The 21,260-nt window shown below is 43.1% G+C and overlaps 2 protein-coding genes across 2 annotated transcripts; both read left to right on the top strand.

Moving 5' to 3' along the window:
• Positions 1–4,298: 4,298 nt before the first annotated feature.
• LOC308335268 (T-cell acute lymphocytic leukemia protein 1 homolog) lies at positions 4,299–5,911 on the top strand (the record flags this gene model as incomplete). Its single annotated transcript, XM_080792286.1, has 3 exons — positions 4,299–4,606; positions 4,975–5,069; positions 5,538–5,911. The coding sequence occupies exons 1-3, from the start codon at positions 4,497–4,499 to the stop codon at positions 5,909–5,911; spliced, it is 579 nt and encodes a 192-aa protein (XP_080648412.1). The 5' UTR covers positions 4,299–4,496.
• An 8,668-nt stretch (positions 5,912–14,579) lies between these two features.
• trmt10a (tRNA methyltransferase 10A) lies at positions 14,580–20,838 on the top strand. Its single transcript, XM_080792032.1, has 8 exons — positions 14,580–14,991; positions 15,662–15,815; positions 15,907–16,069; positions 16,704–16,775; positions 17,443–17,517; positions 18,180–18,329; positions 18,721–18,826; positions 20,017–20,838. Exons 1-8 carry the CDS (start codon positions 14,877–14,879, stop codon positions 20,259–20,261), a joined length of 1,080 nt encoding a protein of 359 aa, XP_080648158.1. The 5' UTR covers positions 14,580–14,876; the 3' UTR covers positions 20,262–20,838.
• The last annotated feature ends 422 nt before the right edge of the window (positions 20,839–21,260 follow it).

The following is a 21,260-nucleotide window of genomic DNA, read 5'->3' on the forward strand; positions in this document are numbered from 1 at the left end:
ACAACGTAAGATGTCATGTGGCCGATATATCTTGTATCTATCATTTTGTTTCATACAAGAAACAAGCCAGGATGGGTAAAGACAGAAAGAAATGGCACGACTGTAACCAATGTAAAAAGGTTCACAATAAACAGTAAATTGAAACAGCACCCATCTCAGCCTCTGCACCTTACAATACAAGGCTGATTTGAAACCCTCCTTGCAGGTTTCACTGCAGTCGTCGCTTTTGGTTCCTCGATTCTCACGGAGGAAGTGGTTTGGGCTGCCAATCCTCACCACCCAAGATTGCCGTCTCTCCGGCCGTCCTCTGTCTCTCCAAATGTCAACACACTCTCACCCAATCTGTTCCTGGTTGTCACTGGTACTGCCACTCCCAGAGTTGTTTCAGTAAGTTAAACTGATACATAAACTTGGACACATCATCAGTTTATTATGATAAACACACCTGTTCTGAATTTGCATATATGCAGGAGGCAGCTGGAGGTTGCCTTACTGATAACGAGTGCTTCAAAACTCTGATACTTAAATATAATCATCTGCAAGGATTTTTTTGACAGGAAGTAGCTCATAACATTTTTGTGAAACAAACACTTTGCAGATAGAAAGTGGATACATTGTATTAAACAACATCAAACTCACCAGCAGCTTGAACTATCCTGGATGGATGCGTTCTGCATATGGTACATAATGACATGCCCAAAATTGAGATGTCAGGCTAAAGTGGTTAGATATACCCAGCAAGACAGGGAAGTTATATCCACTGTATACTGGCCATATAGCTGCAAAGGTGAATGGGTGTGTTCATGTTAGGTTAGGTTACGTTATTACAGTTTCAGCAGATGGCTTCTCAGAGGACAGTGTTACTTGAGGACAGGAGGGGACAGGAAGTTCGACAAGCTGAACTAGTTTTGTGGTTGTCATCAAGGCTGCATAGCCGAAACGCGTAAGACTTGTCCACCGGGATCTGCGTATCTGTAGCTAATGAAGTAGGCCTATGCAAACCTTGGGGTCTATCTCTCTAAAATTGCAACTGTCTTCCACTAATGAATGTACAGACAAGTTAAAGTTATGTTTTTCTAAATGCGTGCACACGGCTTGTATGGAACCACATCCTTCTCTTTGCAATGTCTGTTACACCATCAGTATATATAGTCTTCCAAAGCAGCCATGTCTAGACTCTTGCATCATTAGTACAAATCAGTGTCATCACATCTTGCATAGGGTGACACATGTCATCAATACACAGAGCAATGGTTGTCCAACCACAGAATTGTTTTCAGTTTAATATTAACATACTCGTCATCCACAATTGTTATTGTTTTAAATTACACACTCACTGTATTATCACTTATCATGCCCTCAACGAAATCTCAGTCTGCATTGGGGAAAGAACTCAAACTGGCTTCTGTAATTCCCCTAGTGAGTTTGAAAAGGATTTCCATGGGCACTGCACTTCCCAGACACTGCTCCTGCTTTGACGTATAGCAAATGTTGTTTCTCTTTTTATTTGTTGATTAGCAAATCTCGTTGTTAGTTTTTATATTAGTCTCATTGGTTACTTTATTAGACTTCCCTGTTTCTCCTTGAGCTTCTAGGTAGTGGGTACTGTGTTTACGAATATTATATGTCTCTCTGCATTCTATGATCCTATAGTTTACTCTATGATCCTATAGTTTACTGAGACACTACACTGTCTCTCTGCATTCTATGATCCTATAGTTTACTGAGACACTACACTGTTTCTGCATTCTATGATCCTATAGTTTACTGAGACACTACACTGTCTCTGCATTCTATGTATGTATGAATATGTTTATCTTGCTTATTGTACGTCGCTCTGGATGAGAGCATCTGCTAAATGCCTACATTGTGAATTGTAATTGATAATTATAGTGAGATCCCTAGAGCTCTACCGCAGGCTGGGAAGCTCTTCTCTCCTCTGTTCTCTAGAGCCAGACGAGTCCCCAGTGGCTCATCTCTCTGGGAGGAGAGACCAAGTGGATGGAGAGATGGACACCGAGATAATGATAATGATAATGAGACTGTGTGTGTGTGTGTGTGTGTGTGTGTGTGTGTGTGTGTGCGTGTGTGTGTGTGTGCATGACATATTGATAGTGTTAATTAAAAGGCTAATGCTGTGTGATGTGTGTAGGAGCTGAGAGGTACTCCAGACGTGCGTGTGTGTGGTGGGGGGGGGGGGGGGGGGGGAGAATGGACCCAGCATGGAAATGAATGATAACACTGGTTGGGCCCAGCATGGAGATGACATACTGCTGTAAATGGACCACTATACCGACCTTTGAACGGGATAGAAATAAGTCACTTACATGTAGCAGACCCATATATAAAGCACCCGGAAGAACTCTACTTCTGCATTTTTCTTGATTTGGGCACCTAAAAGCACATGGTGGCCTGGGCCAGTAGCCACTTTGAGTACATATACTTTATCCCAGGGGTAGACAGCCTTAACATCTTTTGTGCCCAGGACGTCCCCACGCGTCTTTCATAATTACACCTGTAGAAGGCCCATGAAGTTTGGAGGCGTCTTTAGTTCTTTTTATTGGTATAAAACCGGATCGCTAAAATCTATTTTTTGACAGGGCCGTTTTGGTAAATATATTTTGAATATAATAATATTCAAAAAGGTTTAGTCAGTTAAATTGAGTCCCTGCACATAATTCTACGTTCATTCAACTCCTAACTCTGACTGCATGCAGCATGGGGAGGGAGTCTGCATCTGTGTCTAAATATTTCAAAAATAATGTTGAAGGCACACTGACTGTTAAGAAGATGAGAACTTGGCGCTTCATGTCAAAAGGGTTGCCTGGATCAAATTGCACCCATGACACGTTGACCACCATGTCATGCAATTTGATGTCATGACATTGACATGCAGGGACTGACAGACTGTGGTGAACTCTATCACTGGTGTCACTATTTGAGCATTGTCAAATAGGTGGGGAAAATATAGGCTATACGGACGCATATGCACACGCACACCGGCCCACACACGCACGCGCGCGCGCACACACACACACACACACACACAAGCACGCACGCACGCACGCAACGGTAAGTGTGATGATCCAAATAATGGAACCGTATACGTCAATTTTTTTTGGTCACATGCAGATCGAGTTTAATGGATAAAAATCATAAAATAGATATTTATCTTTATAAAAAACAGTGTTTCATTTAAATCTGCATGACAAAAGTCTAAAAGCTGCAAAAAGAGTGCGAACATTTAAAGGAAGGCATCAAAGCAGTTTGTTTCCAAATTATGTAAACAGATTAAGTAAACGGCTCTCTTTGGAACAAAAATAACATAGAAACAGACACACATTATAGCCACATTAGCCAGGACCCTCCCCTCAACATATGAATGTATCACTAACTATATTACTCTTACCATTCAGTGTTATTTTTGCTTTGTTTTCTTATCGTTTGTGAAAATCAAGAGGAACTTATGCTGGTGGGACAGAAGCGGAGGGGGAGGAGGACTGCATGCAGCACCAGAATCCCTCCCTCCTCAGTCAGCGGCATCACGACTCCCCAGTAGGGTAGTAGGGGTATACGGACAGGGGCCATGCACCCCCGCGGTGCGTCGTGAGGCCAGAGCCCGGAGGAAAGGAGTCCTCCCACGGCCACGGCGGCACGACTGACGACACACTACTCACTAGTTGGGTAATATCTGATGCTTCCATGACCGCGGAGAGCAGGTCCGTTTCTCAGTGGATTTATCATTATCATGAAGGGTAAAAAACGAATTGAGCCCTTATATATGCCCCTCGCAAACATGCTGGCAAAATTCGAGAGCTCCAAATCCATGGCCACCATTAAACAGCCTGTTAAGGCACAATTAGGCATTTTTCCCCTAAATTTAATTAAATTTCATAATTTAAGTATACTAGTATAGCATGTGATGTGACACTGACGTGTCAAGAATCCATTCCAATTAAGCATTTTTGCACAAAAAAACAAAAATCACAGTGGCTATGGCCTTTTGTTTTAGCCCAATGAGTCTTTTTGTGCAAAACTATAATGCTTGGATTGGAATGGATTCAGAAAACCCCCTAGTTTGACATTTGGCTCCTTTTCACCCCTGAAAAGGAGGTGTGTGTGTGTGTGTGTGTGTGTGTGGGGGGGGGGGGGGGGGCACGAGGAGGGGTATCATATCTGTTGGCCATGGCCAGACACCGGAAAGCACGACGCAGCAGTCCCAGCGGTCCTTGGACGTCCCCTCAGCCCCGCAGAGGGGCGTGTGTCCCCGGGGAGTGGACCACAAAGACACCGGCCTCTGATGGATGCCAGGACTCAGGAGGCGTGGAGAGCATGCAGGAGAGAGAGGCCTATAAATTAAAAGCCGAACACAAACCAAGCCTAACCAAACAACATCACAGCCACTAATAGTCGATTCGCTCCGATCCGTGCACTGACTGCACAGACAGCGGCACACTGACAAACCCCTCGCCGGGAACCTCGCAGCTGCAGCAGGCATGGTGTGGTTGAGTCATCCGCTCCCTGTGAACACAACCACCACCATGCTGTACCACCACGAGCTGCTGCAACAACAGCAGCCTCTTCTGGACTATAACTATAACAACAGGTAAGAATTTAAACTCCTGTTCATATAATCCTGCATGTGTTTAGTAGTGATGGCGTGACAAAATGTTTAAAGCGTTCTAGGGTTAATGTAAACTGTATATGTTTCATTGTGATGTTTTACTGTAGTTTTTTTGTGTCTAATGATTGACAACCTACACATCATTCCGTTTATAAGATTTATACGTTTTTTAATTGATTTGAAAGAAACCCATCAATAGACTTCCATGATTATAGCACACAGACATTGCAGGGAAAGGAAGACAAAAATGATCTCTATACATATATATGCCACATATTCTAAGATTTCTTGGATTTTTTTTGAGTGATCCCACGAACCAAAATAATATTATGTCATGTCTTGTTGTGCAGCGTTTCAGAGAAGTGCGATATTATGAACCCCAACAACAACAACAACAACAGAATCAAACGAAGACCTGTGCCATATGAAATGGACAGCAATGATGGTAGGATTATTATTATTATTATTTGCTTGTGAATGAAAAAAGCATTACTTTTCAGGAAAGGGAATAATGAACCTGTATTCCCATGGATCCAATCATATTATTTTAGTCACAAGCCATTCTTTTATTGTTTAATATTTTAAAACCCACAGACTTAATCACTTTCAGTTTGACTTGACTTTCCAAAATAACATGAATAACCGATCTGTAGTCATTTCTGCTACTACTTCTGCGCATGATTTTGTATTGACCTGTACTTTCGTTGAACTACCCATTCTACAAACAATTTTCAATCAATCAATCAATCAATCAATCACTTGGCTGGCCTATGGTGTAATTTCGGAAAGCCATGCGTTTGCCCCTAAAAAATAAAAGAAAGAAATTAGTTTCAATATTGACGTACAAGGTTTCTTTCCCCGACAGCAACGCTACGGTATGTTGACCTCTGACCCCCCTCTGTCCCCCCCCCAGGCTCCTCCCAGCCCAGGGTCATGGTGCGGGGTCGTTCCTCCACCAACACGCGGGAGCGCTGGCGCCAGCACAACGTCAACGGGGCCTTCTCCGAGCTCCGAGACCTGATCCCCACCCACCCCCCCGACAGGAAGCTGAGCAAGAACGACATCCTCCGGCTGTCCATGAAGTACATCCACTTCCTGTCCACTCTGCTCGGCGACCAGGAGGATCGTGCAGCGGCGGTGGCGGCGAGCGGCGGCGACGACGAAGGGGAGTCGATTTTCCAGGGAATGTCGTCTCCAGACTCCAGCTGTGGGAGGAGTCTCCTGGACGGAGAGAGCAGTCCTGACAGCCTCTTTTACCCGTTCGGACCTGAGGACGATGCCTTCTAATCCGGGGTGGGAAAAGTACTCTTTTCTTTAAGTATAAGTATCAATACTGCAATGAAGAACTACTCTGTTACAAGCAAAAGTCCGGAATTCAAAATGCACTTGAGTGAAAGTGCAAAAGTATTGGCATCAAAATGTACTTAAAAGTTCCAATTATGCAGAATGTCCAAATTGAAGTTCTCAAATGTATGTCGCGTTGCGACAAATTGTGTGCATGTTATGTAATAATAATCTAAATCTACAAAGTAACTAGTAAGTAAAGTTTTAAAATAATTGTAGTGTAGTAAAAGTACAATTTGTGTGTCTCTGAGATGTATAGTGGAGTAGAAGTAAAAGTATTGGAAATTGGAAAAACTCAGGTAAAGTAAAAAATACCTAAAAATTGTACAGTAAATGTACTTAGTTACTTTCCACCACTGCATTTCCATTATAACCAGATCTACTCCTGAAGGAGGATGTACAGTAGGCCTACAGTATGCCCTGATCTATAAGTTAGATCTGGTATTCTTACACTATTTTTTGGGGAGAAAGGGCAGAGCCTAAATTAGGTTCTGAGAACCCTCATGTGTTTGACAAACACTCAGACAAGATTCTGAGAGCAGAGTTCATGTGATATTCACATAAACTATACTGTTGTAATGACACTTACAATGAACTGAATGTGAGCGCATGCACGCACGCGCGCACACACACACACACACACACACGGCTCCATTTGTACACACTCAAGAGTTACAGACCTGGGAATTGTAAGGGTCCATTTTGGTTTATAACCATCGATAATTTAGCTGGAGACCCCCTGCCTGGAGCATCGATTGATGCTAAACTTTAGGTTATAAAGATATTGCTTTCTTGGTCACGCATTGTCATGTTTTATATCTCTGATATTAGTTTTGACTGTGCATGTTATTTAGACAGATGCTATATATGTCCATTGTTTACCTGCTATGCTATAGTTTGAAATGTACAGAATGATGTTGAGATAGCATGTTGTTTATTAGACAAATAGGTTCATTGTTTACCTGTCTTTTTGCACTATATTTATGTGATTCATTTCCATTGTGTGTTGAGTTCAATAAACACTTTGCTAAAGGCATGAATTGTACATTGTTATTTCCGCATGGTATTCTGACCATGATTATCGCTGTCAGTAACGGAGCGGAGATGGATATTTAATTATGTATCATCGTCTCTCCTCCTCCTGAACACCTGTTGTTCCAACTCCATTACATGCCACTTGTGCAGATGTCATGGATACGCTTATACTGTATGTTGGTTTGTTTGTTGTTGAGCTAGAAAACAATGTTGCACTGATCATCTGGGGACTGAAATAAGTTAGGGGTCCCAACCCCCTGTTTGGGAACCACAGCAGTAGAACACAGTCACTTGTGCTTATGTAATGCACACGCACGCACGCACACACACACACACACACACACACACACACACACACACACACACACACACACACACACACACACACACACAGAGAGAGACCTCTCTACATTCACAGACACGCCCCTTTGCTCCTGTGGGACCTGCTTGTGTCTCAGGGCCGTCTGTGATTGGCTGAGAGGCTTTATCGGTGATCAGCTTCACGCCCACCCATCATTGGCTTGTTAGATCGACAGGCCACTCCCCCGTGACCCCAATAAACAACCCATGGCTGCCTGTCCTGATTGGCCAGTTATCAGGAAGATCTCTGGACGGAATGGTGGGAAAGATGTGATTATGACTCCTCTCTCTCTCTCTCTCTCTCTCTCTCTCTCTGTGTGTGTGTGTGTGTGTGTGTGTGTGTGTGTGTGTGTGTGTGTGTGTGTGCGTGTGTGTGTGTGTGTTTGTGTGTGTGTGTGTGTGTGTGTGTGTGCGTGTTGCAGCGTGTGATGCCTTTACATCATAAGTTCCCAGCCTCTTCTCACAAATCAACAAATAAACATCACCATGACACGCCCCTACCTGTCAATAACGAGTCACCCTCCTGATTGGTTGCCCCGAGCCCGAAGAATCCCACCCTGCTGCTCCACCTGCCCCACGTCTGTCCGGCCTGCGACGAGAGACTGCTATACCCTCGCCCAGGTAAATGGTGCATTCCACGAAAGAGACCTGTCTGTCTGTCTGTCTGTCTGTCTGTCTGTCTGTCTGTCTGTCTGTCTGTCTGTCTGTCTGTCTGTCTGTCTGTCTGTCTGTCTGTCTGTCTGTCTGTCTGTCTGTCTGTCTGTCTGTCTGTCTGTCTGTCTGTCTGCCTGCCTGCCTGTCTGTCTGTCTGTCTGTCTGTCTGTCTGTCTGTCTGTCTGTCTCTCTCTCTATGCTTCTCTCTCTCTCCTCTCTCTCTCTCTCTCTCTATGCTTCTCTCTCTCTCTCTCTCTCTCTCTCTCTCACACACACACACACACACACACACACACACACACACACACACACACACACACACACACACACAGTCTCATTATCATTATCTCAGTGTCCATCTCTCCGTGTGAGAGATGAGCCACTGGGGACTCGTCTGGCTCTAGAGAACAGAGGAGAGAAGAGCTTCCCAGCTCTCACCACTATAAAGCCCAACCACACCATTAACACCAGTCCATACATCTCACTGACTGGTACCACTAAAGCCCAAACCACACCATTAACACCAGTCCTACATCTCACCGACTGGTACCACTAAAGCCCAAACCAACACCAGTTGCAACTCCTGGCAACAAAACAGTTTTAAGGTCAACTGTACCGATGCTACTCCTTGCTATTTGCCATTGGGGATAATGGTTGTAACTTGTAGGCCTAAGTAGTTGCATGGCGAATCATTGGTGTGGTTTGGGCTTATAGGGTTAAATTTGTACATTATATATCCACACCGACCGAGGATTCAGTTTGTATTGTAGTATTCTGAACCCTCTCAGTGCTGTTATCAGAGAGTGAGACACAGAGAGAGAGACATTGTGGGAATAAACAATTATAATATCAGCAAGCATGTAACTTTCCTGTCTCGCGTACTATTCCACAATCTCGAAATGCTACTGTATATACTAGTATATAGAGTCTGGAACTACACCTCCCAAAATTCGAGTAAGAAAGAAGCCATTTCCGTTCATGAAAATATTTTTTAAAATATTTTTATTTCCATTTCTGCTAAGCAAAAATAGACAATTTGAAAATTGCGAGAGGCATGTCTGGTAACACGAGACTACCGTAGATTTTGAAGTTATATTGTATTCACATACTCTACCATACAGATTGTATAAGTTATATTGTATTATTGCATGGCTTGGTTGAATGCTTGATTCTGATTGGTCAAACGCTGAATTCCGCTCTATAACAGACCGCTGCCTAATCAAACCCTCTGATCACCTGCTGGGCCTCGTTGATTTATTGCCGTTTCCAACAGCCAAAAAGAAAACATTTGAGCCGCGAGAAATAGACGAAGCAGTACCCGGAAATTGATTCTATTTGATCAACTCACTTCCTTGTTTTCCGACAGTGCTGCAGACTTGCAGCTGGGCAGACGCAGCCAGTGTGAACTTATGGGATACTTTTTTTCTTGTGTTTTGGGTCAATGTATTAATTTATGTTAGGTAGCCATGTAATAAGCGGGATAATATCTGGCTAGCTGGTCATTGTCGGGATATAATTCACCTCCAGCCTGGGTCGTTAAACTCCCTGTCAATGACCCTTGGTGGTTAAACTCCCTGTCAATGACCACCTAGCCAGATATTATCCCTAACATACTCTACCATACAGATTGGACTAAATTAAATTAAATTACAAAAAGCTACATATAGTGCCACTTTTAACTAACATTACTAACAGCCATTTGTTTTCAATGTTTTCATTTTGTTAAAGAAAGAAGATAAACAAAGGGACTAATAATAATAATGATAACATTAAAAAAGAAGACAAAAAAAAGCAATGACCTGATACTCAGATGATGATGACACCCCCCCCCCCCCCCCTAATAAAATAAAACTACAATAAAAAACAGAAGTTTGCAACAACATGAACATCGACAATTCTTACAAAAGCACACATTCGATGAGAAAGTTACATGGAAAATAAAATTAATACGAGGAAACAAATTGTGAGATAACAAACAAACATGGTGAGAAAATGTTGAGAAAGTGATCGTATAATTTTCGTGCAGGAAACACCATTTTATACCCGACCGCACCCATGGTGACAATGGTGGTCTCAGCACAAATCTCTTTCACAGATCCAGTTCCTAGAATAAGAACAGGGTGCATCGTTCCATCCTCTTGAAGCCCAAACTTCCAAACCATCATTAAACTCAACACAGTCTTGCATTCCGTTATGTCTTTGATGGTTATTAGGCTGACCAGTCGCCCAGTACCTGGAGAAGTAGGAACAGATTTAATGCAGTACCTTTACAAGGATTTTTCTTTTTTTCTAAAAAAACTAAAACACAAGTAAACAAGTCTTATGGTGCGTTCACACAGGCACATGCAAAGATACAGCAGTCTACCATTCATTGTCAATGGAAGTCAGCGACATGAAGATGTAAAGATGCAGCCGACATTTGTAGCTGCTGCAAAAGATACAAAGTACATAGCTACAAAAAAGATGAACTAGCTGGCCTCAACTGACGGTTTGTATTTTATAATAACATTTAATACAATTCAGAAGAATGATGGTCAAAAGTAGAATAGTAGATGATGAGCTCTTACGTCGATGTGGTCAGACTCAGAGGTGTTCCATCCACCCACCAGAATACATCCTCTTCCTCCCTGTCGGTCAAACCCAGCCACACTCTCTTGTTGACACGTTCAACAAAGTCCTGCATGGACAGAATCTGATGGTTACTGATGTACAATCTGTCATTTAAAGTGGCTAATGCATAGCAAGACTAAAATGCACCTACGCGGCACAACTGCCTTCATTAGGGTGACTAACAAGGTTGCAGATAAAACATGGCTTTTATGGCCTGGGCCGTGGCAAACCTAACACGTTAGCTCAGGCTACTTTTTTCTAAACTGTACAATAGATGTTGGTCTGCACAAAGAGACATAAGTTACAGAACGCACGCACGCACGCACACACGCACACTGTCTCACACACACGCACACGCACGCACGCCCACACACTGTGGTCTGCTGTGGTCTTCCGTCAGTACAGACATGCAGCCTACTGAGAAACTAGATCTAGACTAGATCATACCTGTTTTTTTTGGCTCTTTATGACAATCAGGTCAGATTGTCTGTCTCTACACCACTGTCTGCTCTCCGTCCAGTTCATCTTCCCATTAGAGATGTAATAACACAGACCATCACCATATGTGAATCCACTTGATTCTATCAACAAAACAATGTCATTAGCCACATTTATGACACATATAACAATTAATAAAAACGGATGTCTCACTGACCACACTTCAGGCAATCTCGGTTGTTGTTGCTGTCCAGTAATTTGTCTCTCTCTCTGGTCAAACTGTCCAGTAATTGGTCTCTCTCTCTGGTCAGGTTGGCCAGTAATTGCTTGTAACTGTTCACTAGTTGTACTCTCTCCACCATTTTGGTTTGATCTGTATGGAAACAATATTCCTTTTACATTTTTATCCCCCGATTTTTGTAACCCAACCCACAATGCTGTAACCCTGGGTGCTACTACTACTGTCCGTCTGCCAACCTGGGGAGAGCCCCGAAGTTATTTCAACCAGTTTTCTTTCCCCTCCATCAGGCTCCCAGGCTGGTGTTAAATGAAACGGGTCCATTTGGTTTCATATTACGCTCTCAAGAGTTAATGATCTAATAAGGGTCCATGTGCTTAACAACTCTTACATAATTTAACCTGGGGACCACCTGGAACCCCCTCAAGGACCACTGGTGGTCCCCAGACCACTGGTTGAGAACAACTGCACTAGGACAGTGGTTCTCAAACATTTTAATTGGCAAGGACCCCCATAACTCAATTGAAAGAATTGTCATAAAATATATTTTTACGAAACTGATCACCCATCGGTCTCTCCCCACCGTGTAGTACTGACCTGTACGGATACAATATTGGTTATCCACTAATTAAGAAGACAGGCAAAATTTAAAGTTAATATTGTACAACTATACTACTGCGTCTATACAGCTTCTGTTGCTGCTACTAAATCTATATTACAAACACGTTGGATCATCACAGATGTATAAAACATCAAATACATTTTGAAACTAGACACTTTATTGACTTACGGAGATACAGTGGAACAGCAACGTTGAGGAGAGCTAGAACAGCACAGAGCAATCCAACACCGACTCCAACCCGCTTGTACCGTCTTATGTCTGGAGGACACACGCGCACGCATGCACGCACGCACGCACGCACACACGCACAAGAGGTTAGTTTGAGACCAGTTACATTTTTTTAAACTCTTGTGCAGTGATAGTAACTAAGTACATTTACTTACTGTAGGCCTACTTAAATAATAATTTGAGTTATTTGTAATGTAATTGAGTATTATATACTTGAACTCTTATTATTTCAAAACATACAGTAACCTGCACTTCAGCACTATATACTTTGGCCATTTGAAAATAGCCAATCTAGTTATTAAAACCTGCTATTTTCAGAAGATTTGGACATTTTAAAAGTTGAAATGAGGCAGTCTGTATAATGACTTTTACTTTAGGCACTTTAAGTAGCCTACATTTTGATGCCAATGCCCATTTGAGTATACTTTTTCCAGCTCTTGTTTAAAGAAGTTAACGGTTATTTTCATAGTGAATTGTTTTAGTCTCCTACCAGACTGCAGTATCTTCTTTAGATCCCTCTCCTGAATGGCAGTGATGGTCTCAACACTCTCATAGATTGTTATGTTTTCTACCTCTTGGAACTCAATGTTGTCAGAATGTTTAGCCATTTCTACCGGTATAACGTGTCTTGAATCTTTCTTGCAGGTATTTGATATGTTCCACCTCTTGACGATACACTGAGGAGGACGTACAGTATCTTCAATGTCCTGAACGTAGACAGCACTGTTACGTAAATATCACATTATGACATATCACACTCTGTTGTGCACCTATGAACACACACGCACGCACGAACACACACACACACACACACACGCACGCACACAGTCACACACACACACACACACACACACACACACACACACACACACACACACACACACACACACACACCTCCTTCCTGTGTGTGTCTTTTTATAATCTTGATTCTAGACCACAGACCACCGTTTTCCTATATAGCCTCATGATATCGATCTCTCTTTAATGTTACAAGAACACACTCAACTGCCCATCATTAAGAACCAACACCAAAAAAGTTAAATTAAAGTAAAAATAATGAAAGTATAGGGGCTAAGGAATGAAAGAGGACAGGTGTGTGTGTATAGTGATGCTGTGCATAGTTTTCTTGCAGCAATAAAAAAAAAATACAAAATGTAGTGGCAATTTACAGTGTCTCAGACTGAGCACAGAAGATGAGAAGATGAAGATAAGATGATGATCCAACTCCCTCACCAGTTCCACCCAAGATTTATCACTCAACATTGATGGATCAACTGTCACACCGTCCACCCGCAACCTTGGCATCATTTTTGACCCCACCCTTTCATTCCTCCCCCATGACATGTCAACCAAGTCACCAAAACTGCCTTCTTCCACCTCAAGAACATTTCTCGTCTCCGACCCTCTCTGTCATTTTCTCACATCACATTTCAAGTAAGATTGTACTTTTACTAGTAAAACAATTGAGCATTTTTGTCTGTCTGTAAGTATTGTTTAATTTATCACAAAATGCATGTAGGCCTACTTATATACTTATACTGTAAGCTGGTGCATTTTAGAGCTATTTGTTGGCCTGAATTCAGTATCCTGTTATAGAGGCGGAGGATGTTGTGGGCATGACATTTCTTGGTATCTTACCCAGATAGCATGTCTGCAAAAGAAAAAAATATGTAGGCCTATCTCCATAATTTCTAACGTTTTCTATACTGTGTGTGTGAATATCTATTGTCTATGGCAGTGCTTCTCAAAGTGGATTCCAGGCAGGCACTCTCTGGGTCATGGTTTATCATGGTTCGTCCACCATAACAGATTTTGTATTGACTTGTGCTTTCGTTTGAAATGTATACACATTCATTCTATCTACATACTGTGAAATAGAAATGTCAATCAATCAATCAATCAATCAATCAATCAATCACAAATTATAACTTCAATCCAACAATGTGGTCCTCAAAAGTAAACAAAATAGTCCATTAAATGACATAGCACCATATTGATTGACCAATAATAATAAATTACATAACAGTAATACTATAACATAATAGTGTGTGTGTGTGTGTGTGTGTGTGTGTGTGTGTGTGTGTGTGTGTGTGTGTGTGTGTGTGTGCGTGTGTGTGTGCGTGCGCGTGTGTGTGTGAGTGAGACAGTGAGTGAGTGAGTGTGTGTGTGTGTGTGTGTGTGTGTGTGTGTGTGTGTGAGTGAGGCTATCTTGTTTTATGTTCATGAAAAGATGATCTCCGTAGAGCAGAGATCTGATAGCTCACACATCTTGCCGGCTCTGACTTCAGTAGCAGATCTACAAGCTCATTACACGTCGCGACGCGACGCGTTGTGAGCTTGTAGATCTGCTACGTTCTGGGCGCGGCGCGGTATGATTACGTCAATTATGCGCCGCCATCGTCACTCACCATGGTACATGTGGATTTCCACTGTTGTTAGCATTTAGCAACAGTTTAAAACATCTAGGTTTGGCTGTGTATATATTTATTGCATACTATACAGCATATCACATTATTGATGCTTCTATCAACAAGATTGAGTGTGATTGAGTGACTCTAACATTAAAGTGACTTTAGAAAGCTACAGGGAAGGAAGAGATAGTGTCCTTGTTGGTTTGTTTACACAGTTAGCCGACGAGCTAATACATAGCCACAGACAGACAGTGATTGCTGTTTAGTGTGATGTTGTTGTTGTTTATTTGTTAAAACAAATTACAACAACAGATGTCTGGTGAGACTGTGGAAGAAGGTGTTCCTTCGTCGCTTCGACAGGAGGACCACCACGGACACAACAGAACCAGTAAAGGACCAGTAACCGCTACTGATGAGGGACCACAAGGTACTGCCAACACTCCTGCATTTAGCAGGAGTTTGATTGCGTTTGCTTTTGGGGGATTTCACCCTTTTTGCGTGGTCAACCCATGTGTCGACGGCCCATATAACCCCACACACTTGACTCCCCAGCCGCCCACTGTTATGCAGCCAATAGCCATAATGTTTATTTGCGACGTAGCTCTGGTTGATTGATTGTAAATATTTAACAGTTTGCAGAATTACAGTATATATAAGCACACACTCAATACAAAGACTGTTAACTGTGAGTGGACGACCCAATTAAGCATTACACTCGTTTACAAGAGGGTCCACCTTAATTGTTCAATTCATTAATGTGGTCCATAGCGCTAATGCTTCTATGATTCTGCCCTAATGCAGGGAAGAATCATAGAAGCATTAGAGCTATGGACCATAGCTATTTGCTAATAGTTTTGATACGCAAATCACCATGGCAGTATTTGATTGTTTTTGATGGAAGGTCAGGGTCTCTCTCTCTCTCTCTCTCTCTCTCTCTCTCGCCAGTCCCACATACAGTGTACAAATACACATGTATCCAAGTGATGAATTGTAATTGAACGCAATTATAAAGACATTTATCACTTTTAAGTAATTACGGGTTATTATTAAATATGTCTCTTATTTCTTTATCATATCTGATGGTCTGACGTTGGCAGGTATAATGACCAGTGCCAGTGATGGTGGACCACCAGTAACAACTGGCACCAGTAGCACTAGTGCAGTGAGTGAAAGTGCGGCAGCTCTTTCCAAACGGCAACGGAAGAAGCTGCTCAAACACCAGAAATGGGAGGAGGAGAGAGATGCCAGAAAGTAAGCATTCTTTACATTACAGTGGTGGAAAAAGTACTCAAATGTTACTCCTAATGATACTCAAATGTGTCGCCTCGCCCTTCGCCTCCAGGCAGAAGCGTAAGGAGAAGAAGCAGCAGCGGCGCGCTGAGAGACAGATGGGACCGGCTGGCGATGAAGACTGCAGCTCCAGGAAGAGGTTCCGCCGGCCGCTGGAGGCCAGCTCTCTGCGCCTGGTGGTGGACTGTGGCTTCGACGGCCTCATGTCGCTCAAGGTGACGTACTGGTGGTGATGTTATGTAACCTGGGGGAGGACTGTGGCTTCGACGGCCTCATGTCGCTCAAGGTGACGTATGTGGTGATGATGTTATGTAACCTGGTGGTGGATTGTGGCTTCGACGGCCTCATGTCGCTCAAGGTGACGTACTGGTCATCCCAGTCATCCCGTACTGATCATCCCAGTCACATAATTCTGCAATGTTTAATGCAATGTATGTCAACAAACTTAGAGGTGCTTCCATCAGGTTCTTTTGGGATGGATCATGAGTTTTTCTCACGATTATGAGATAATGATCTTGTGCGTAAGGGGAACATTTGAATAAAACTATATGCCAAAACGGTTCCTGTATGTGTGGGGAGTAAGGGGAGAACGTTTAAAGATGCAAAACAATATTATGCTATATATCTGATTGACTGTTATACCACTTAAATGGTATAAAATATCGGTTTCTCTTGATCGGGTAAATTGCCCATCACTGATGGAGTCATTTGGAGTGAAAATCACTGAACGGTGGCCACCTCTAATGTATACATCCCAGTGTGATGTATACATTGCAGTTTGTTCTGGAAATGTAGACATGCATACACAAAAAGCTGATGACAAATTACATTTTTCCATTTCATCTTCAGGACATCCGGAAGCTTCACAAACAGATCCAGAGGTGCTATGCAGAGAACCGACGGGCCTTACACCCGGTTCAGGTTGGTGTTTGACACTTTTAGACAGTAACAGGCTCTATCGGCAAAGTCCCGTTGCGTTCTCATTTCTTTATTCAGCCTTTACACAGAGACGCTGTAATGAGTGAAAACGCTGTAATGTACATGTCAGGTGGCTAGGTAGCAGTGACGGACTGCCAGATAGACATGCGTACTAGAACCACTTCCGTTCTACGTCCCATCACAAGGCTGTTTGTTTACATCATGGTTCACATTCACATTATGCAGCGGCTTGCTAGTCGCTACATTTGTATTCGTAAGATGAGCGGGGCGAGGGAGAGCTTGCTCTGCATCAATGAAATAAACATAAGCGTTGGGAGCCGCTTTTTATAAGTAAAAGACGCAAGTCATTTTCCACTTGGTTGCATGCTGAAAATATTACAATATTTTCAGTAAGTGTAAAATCAGCCATTACGATGGCATCAAGGCCCGCCAAAATACATTTTAGTTGACTAAATCAACTGTAGGATATAGTCTACTAAAATCTTGTGACATTTAGTCGACTAAAACTAGACTAACGCGAAAACATTCCAGGTGACTAAAATGTGACTAAAACTAAATAAGCTATTCAAAAGGCTATGACTAAAACAAAAATCAAAATTTGCTGTCAAAAATAGACAGTGCTGATGAGATCTCTCCTTCCTCTCTCCAGTTCTATCTGACGAGCCTGGGTGGCCAGTTGAAACGGGACATGGATGACAATGACAAAGGCTGGGTCAACTGGAAGGTGAGCAGAACCGCTCCTCATTCTGCGCTGCTTGTAAATACATCAAAGATTCCATTATTTATAATCCATTTCTAATGGATAAAGCCAGTTGTTGAGAAACAATGACCAAAGGGATGTTTAAACAACTACCGCCGCGTCATACATTATCCCACTTATTACACGGCTACGGTAAATTAATAAATTGTGTAAGTAACGGCAAAACGAGGTTATTTCCTTGGTTACGGACGGTATTGAAAGTGTTCCATAAGTGTCGCACTGGCTGTCTGCCCAGCTGCAGCACAGTTGCCTTGGAAAACAAGGAAGTGTGTGTTGATCACACACATTTTCGGTTACTGCATCCTTTTCACATTCTTGAGAGAGCAACGTTTAGCTGTAAATTACATTGTGTGTTTGGTTTACATGGCTGTCACTTTAATTCAACATAAAATCCAAGCAGCGCAGCAGGTGCTCTGAGGCTTTGATTGGACAGCGGTCTCAGCTGAATTTAGCATTTGACCAATCAGAATCAAGCTTGACTGACATAGAAACATAGGTTTTTCAGAAAACTGTCAGGATTTAGAAGATATTTGTAGAATCGTCCTCGGGTCTAAATGGGTTAAACTGGCCTCTGTTTGCTATCCTCTGTGTGTGTGTGTGTACGTGTGTGGTGTGTGCGCATGCAGGACATCACCGTTAAGACGGAGCACTACCACGAGGTCCTGTCCAAGGAAGAGGTGGTCTACCTGACGTCCGACTCTCCCAACGTGCTCACCCACCTGGACCAATCAAAGGCCTACGTCATAGGAGGCCTGGTCGACCACAACCACCACAAGGTACTTTATTTTATTTAAAATAATAAAATATAACCACGCCGAACGGGAAGGCAGACCGGCCGGTAACATGTCATTGTTCCGACCTCCCGTTAGTCCGACCGATTACTAAGACTAACCCTAACCTCAGTCTTAACCGGCCACATAGGTCGCTAACTAGTACTAACGACTGTGCCACCGTGCCCCTATAGATATTCACTCTTGCCTATTTTCGAGCCTGAAAGTACCCGAGCTTTTCATGGCATAGACTAGGGTGGATCAAGCTAGTGCCGGAAATAAACACTGGCTCCCTATTCGTTCACCAACCTACTGTATGTGCCCGCTGCAGTTACCTAAGAACCGGCCCTGGTGGCATGGAACTGGGTATGTCTTAATGCTTTGCCTGTCTTTGCAGGGCATAACCTTTGAGAAGGCCAAGGAACTGGGTGTGGAACATGCACAGCTCCCACTGAGCAGCTTTGTGAAGATGAACACACGTAAAGTGCTGGCTGTCAACCACGGTGAGGAGGACTATGTTTACACATTATAATGTTCTATGTATGACAGGCACCCATGTTGTACCTAGAGATTTACCCATACCATTTCTTCCTACTCGATATTGATTCCGTTACCCATAACTTGCGTATCGGTCGATACGAGTACTGAATACCTCCCCGATTTGCGTGTGTAATTTCCTGCTGGTTCTCAAAGTGGGATCCAAGGACCCTCAGGGTTCCTTCATTTGGTTCCATTTGTGCACTCTCAGAGTTACAGACCTGTAAAGGTCCATTTGGTTCCATGTGTACACTCTCAGAGTGATCAGGGGGTCTTTGAAATGAAAAGGTTTGAGAACCACTGATCTAGGAATAAATACTAATTCCATTAAACCCGATACTTCACTGTGGTACCCCGTGTTAAACTAGGTCCACCGATTCTTTCCCCATACACCAAATCTCTTTGCCGAAAATATCTGATCTGAGCTGCGACGCAAGCTTGTAGATCATCGAGGTTGTAGACACGAGCTGGTAGATAAGCTATTTTCATCTAATGTTTTCCCCCCAGAAGAGGGACGCTTGGTTCAAACCATTAAAACCCGGAAAGCATCCCATGTTAGATTTGAGCTCTGTATCGTTTGTCGGGTGGAAACCTCATTATGTCCAAAAATACGGATACTTTTCAGACAAGCTCAAAACACATCACTTCGCGCCACGCTTCGAGCTTGTGGATCTGCTACTTTTGATGCTTTTTTTGGTGTGCGACGCTGTAGAGTGATCAAGTAAGCCACGAAAAGATCTGGAGATAAGCGATTTCTGCCCGATATATAGCGACATGGACATTCTTTTTTTCAAACGGATTTTATTCACGAACACGCACCAAATGGCTCTCTGATTACCGACGGTTGGGGGTGCGATCGTAGTGGAGAGATGTGACTATACTTAAAAGGTAAGAAAATACGAAAATAGCCTGGCACTGGGTGGTAATTTAGGTATTTAATATGGCAGTGGATGGGTTTCACGTGGTTAACCTTTTAGCGCAGTGTTCGAGATCATTCTGGTTTCATGACATGGTTAACGTTTTAGCGTTTCTCTCTTGTCGCAGTGTTCGAGATCATTCAGGCGTAACGTGACTAACGTTTTAGCCTTTCTGCAGTGTTCGAGATCATACTGGCGTAACGTGACTGAACGTTTTAGCCTTTCTCTCGTTGTTGCAGTGTTCGAGATCATACTGGCATACATGGAGAAAGGCGACTGGCAGGAGGCCTTCTTCAGCGTGCTGCCTCAGAGGAAAGGAGCCACGCCCCTGGACCACGACGGCGGCAAAGACTCCGACAGCGACTCTGACGCCGAGAACGGTAGTACGATAAAAAAAACCAGCACCGGGACACTCGACCCCCAAGATCAAAATGGAACCGAGACACAGAACCCACAGGACAACAGCCTGGCCCAGCCTGTGTGATTTCTGGTCTAGAGGGGCGAGTGCGGGAGAAAACACGGCGACGGATCCTATTGGTTCGCCGATCTGAGCACCCGCCCCCCTCCTCCCCTCCGCTCCCCGGTAGAAAACAGTGGAGAACGCTGACGTCACCAAATTTGGAGCGACGCCCCTCTGTACTGTTATTGGTTAGCGAAATACAAGTTGACTCCCACTTCCTATGGCAAATATCCAATGGTTTTCCCCAGGCTTTTCACACGGATAAGAAGCCATGCGACGGGGGGAACGGACTAACAGACAGACAGACTCTCCATAAGAAGATGGGAGTGAATAAGTGCTTGCCAAGATTTTTTTGAATGATATCGGCTGCAGTTTTCTTTTCTTTTTAGAATACATCAGATTCATAACCTGATAGTTCCTGATTTGTTTTAAATTATTATTTTTATTATTTTATTTGAACACTTTTCAACCTGATGTTCCTACTGTATTGTGGGCATGTGTCGTGAGCAAAAATGGCATATCTACAAGTGATGCGACGTGTTGTGTGAGCTTGTAGATCGGCAATTTCTTGCAGACAAAGAGTAAAGCAGTCTAAACACAACTTTTGCCGGGGAATTCTTCAAAATAGAGTGTCAGCCGATATGGCAGCCCCGCCTTCCGTTCCCCCCCAAAACCGGGAGGCATAATCTTCCGTTCTTATCTCACGCTGATTAATCTAAAGTCTCTGTAGAAGCGTTTATATTCCAAACGAGATGCATGCTGAAGTAGGACATGAAGACACAACATTGCACTTTTGAGCTTACGAGCCATTCTAATGGAGCCGTAAATAAGGAAGTGAACGGCATTGCGCATCCGCAAAACACAAGGAGTAAACTGCCGAAGGAAAGGCCAAAGAAATATATATATATTTATTATTTTTATTTCTATGTATCCATAAAAAGACCTAAGGACGCCTATACACGTTCTTAGCACCCCATGGTCTTTATTCCCAGGATGTCTATACACCTTAGCAACTCCTTAGCA

Source organism: Protomyctophum bolini (genome assembly GCF_963924005.1).
Source record: "Protomyctophum bolini genome assembly, chromosome: 20".
In the NCBI taxonomy this organism is placed as follows: Eukaryota; Metazoa; Chordata; class Actinopteri; order Myctophiformes; family Myctophidae; genus Protomyctophum; species Protomyctophum bolini.

Excerpts from the sequence above, each read along its gene's own strand:
- trmt10a (XM_080792032.1), top strand. The coding sequence starts at position 14,877 with ATGTCTGGTGAGACTGTGGAAGAAGGTGTTCCTTCGTCGCTTCGACAG. Across the intron at positions 15,816-15,906 it reads GAGGAGAGAGATGCCAGAAA|GCAGAAGCGTAAGGAGAAGA; the intron begins GTAAGCATTCTT and ends CTTCGCCTCCAG. Across the intron at positions 16,070-16,703 it reads ACGGCCTCATGTCGCTCAAG|GACATCCGGAAGCTTCACAA; the intron begins GTGACGTACTGG and ends TTTCATCTTCAG.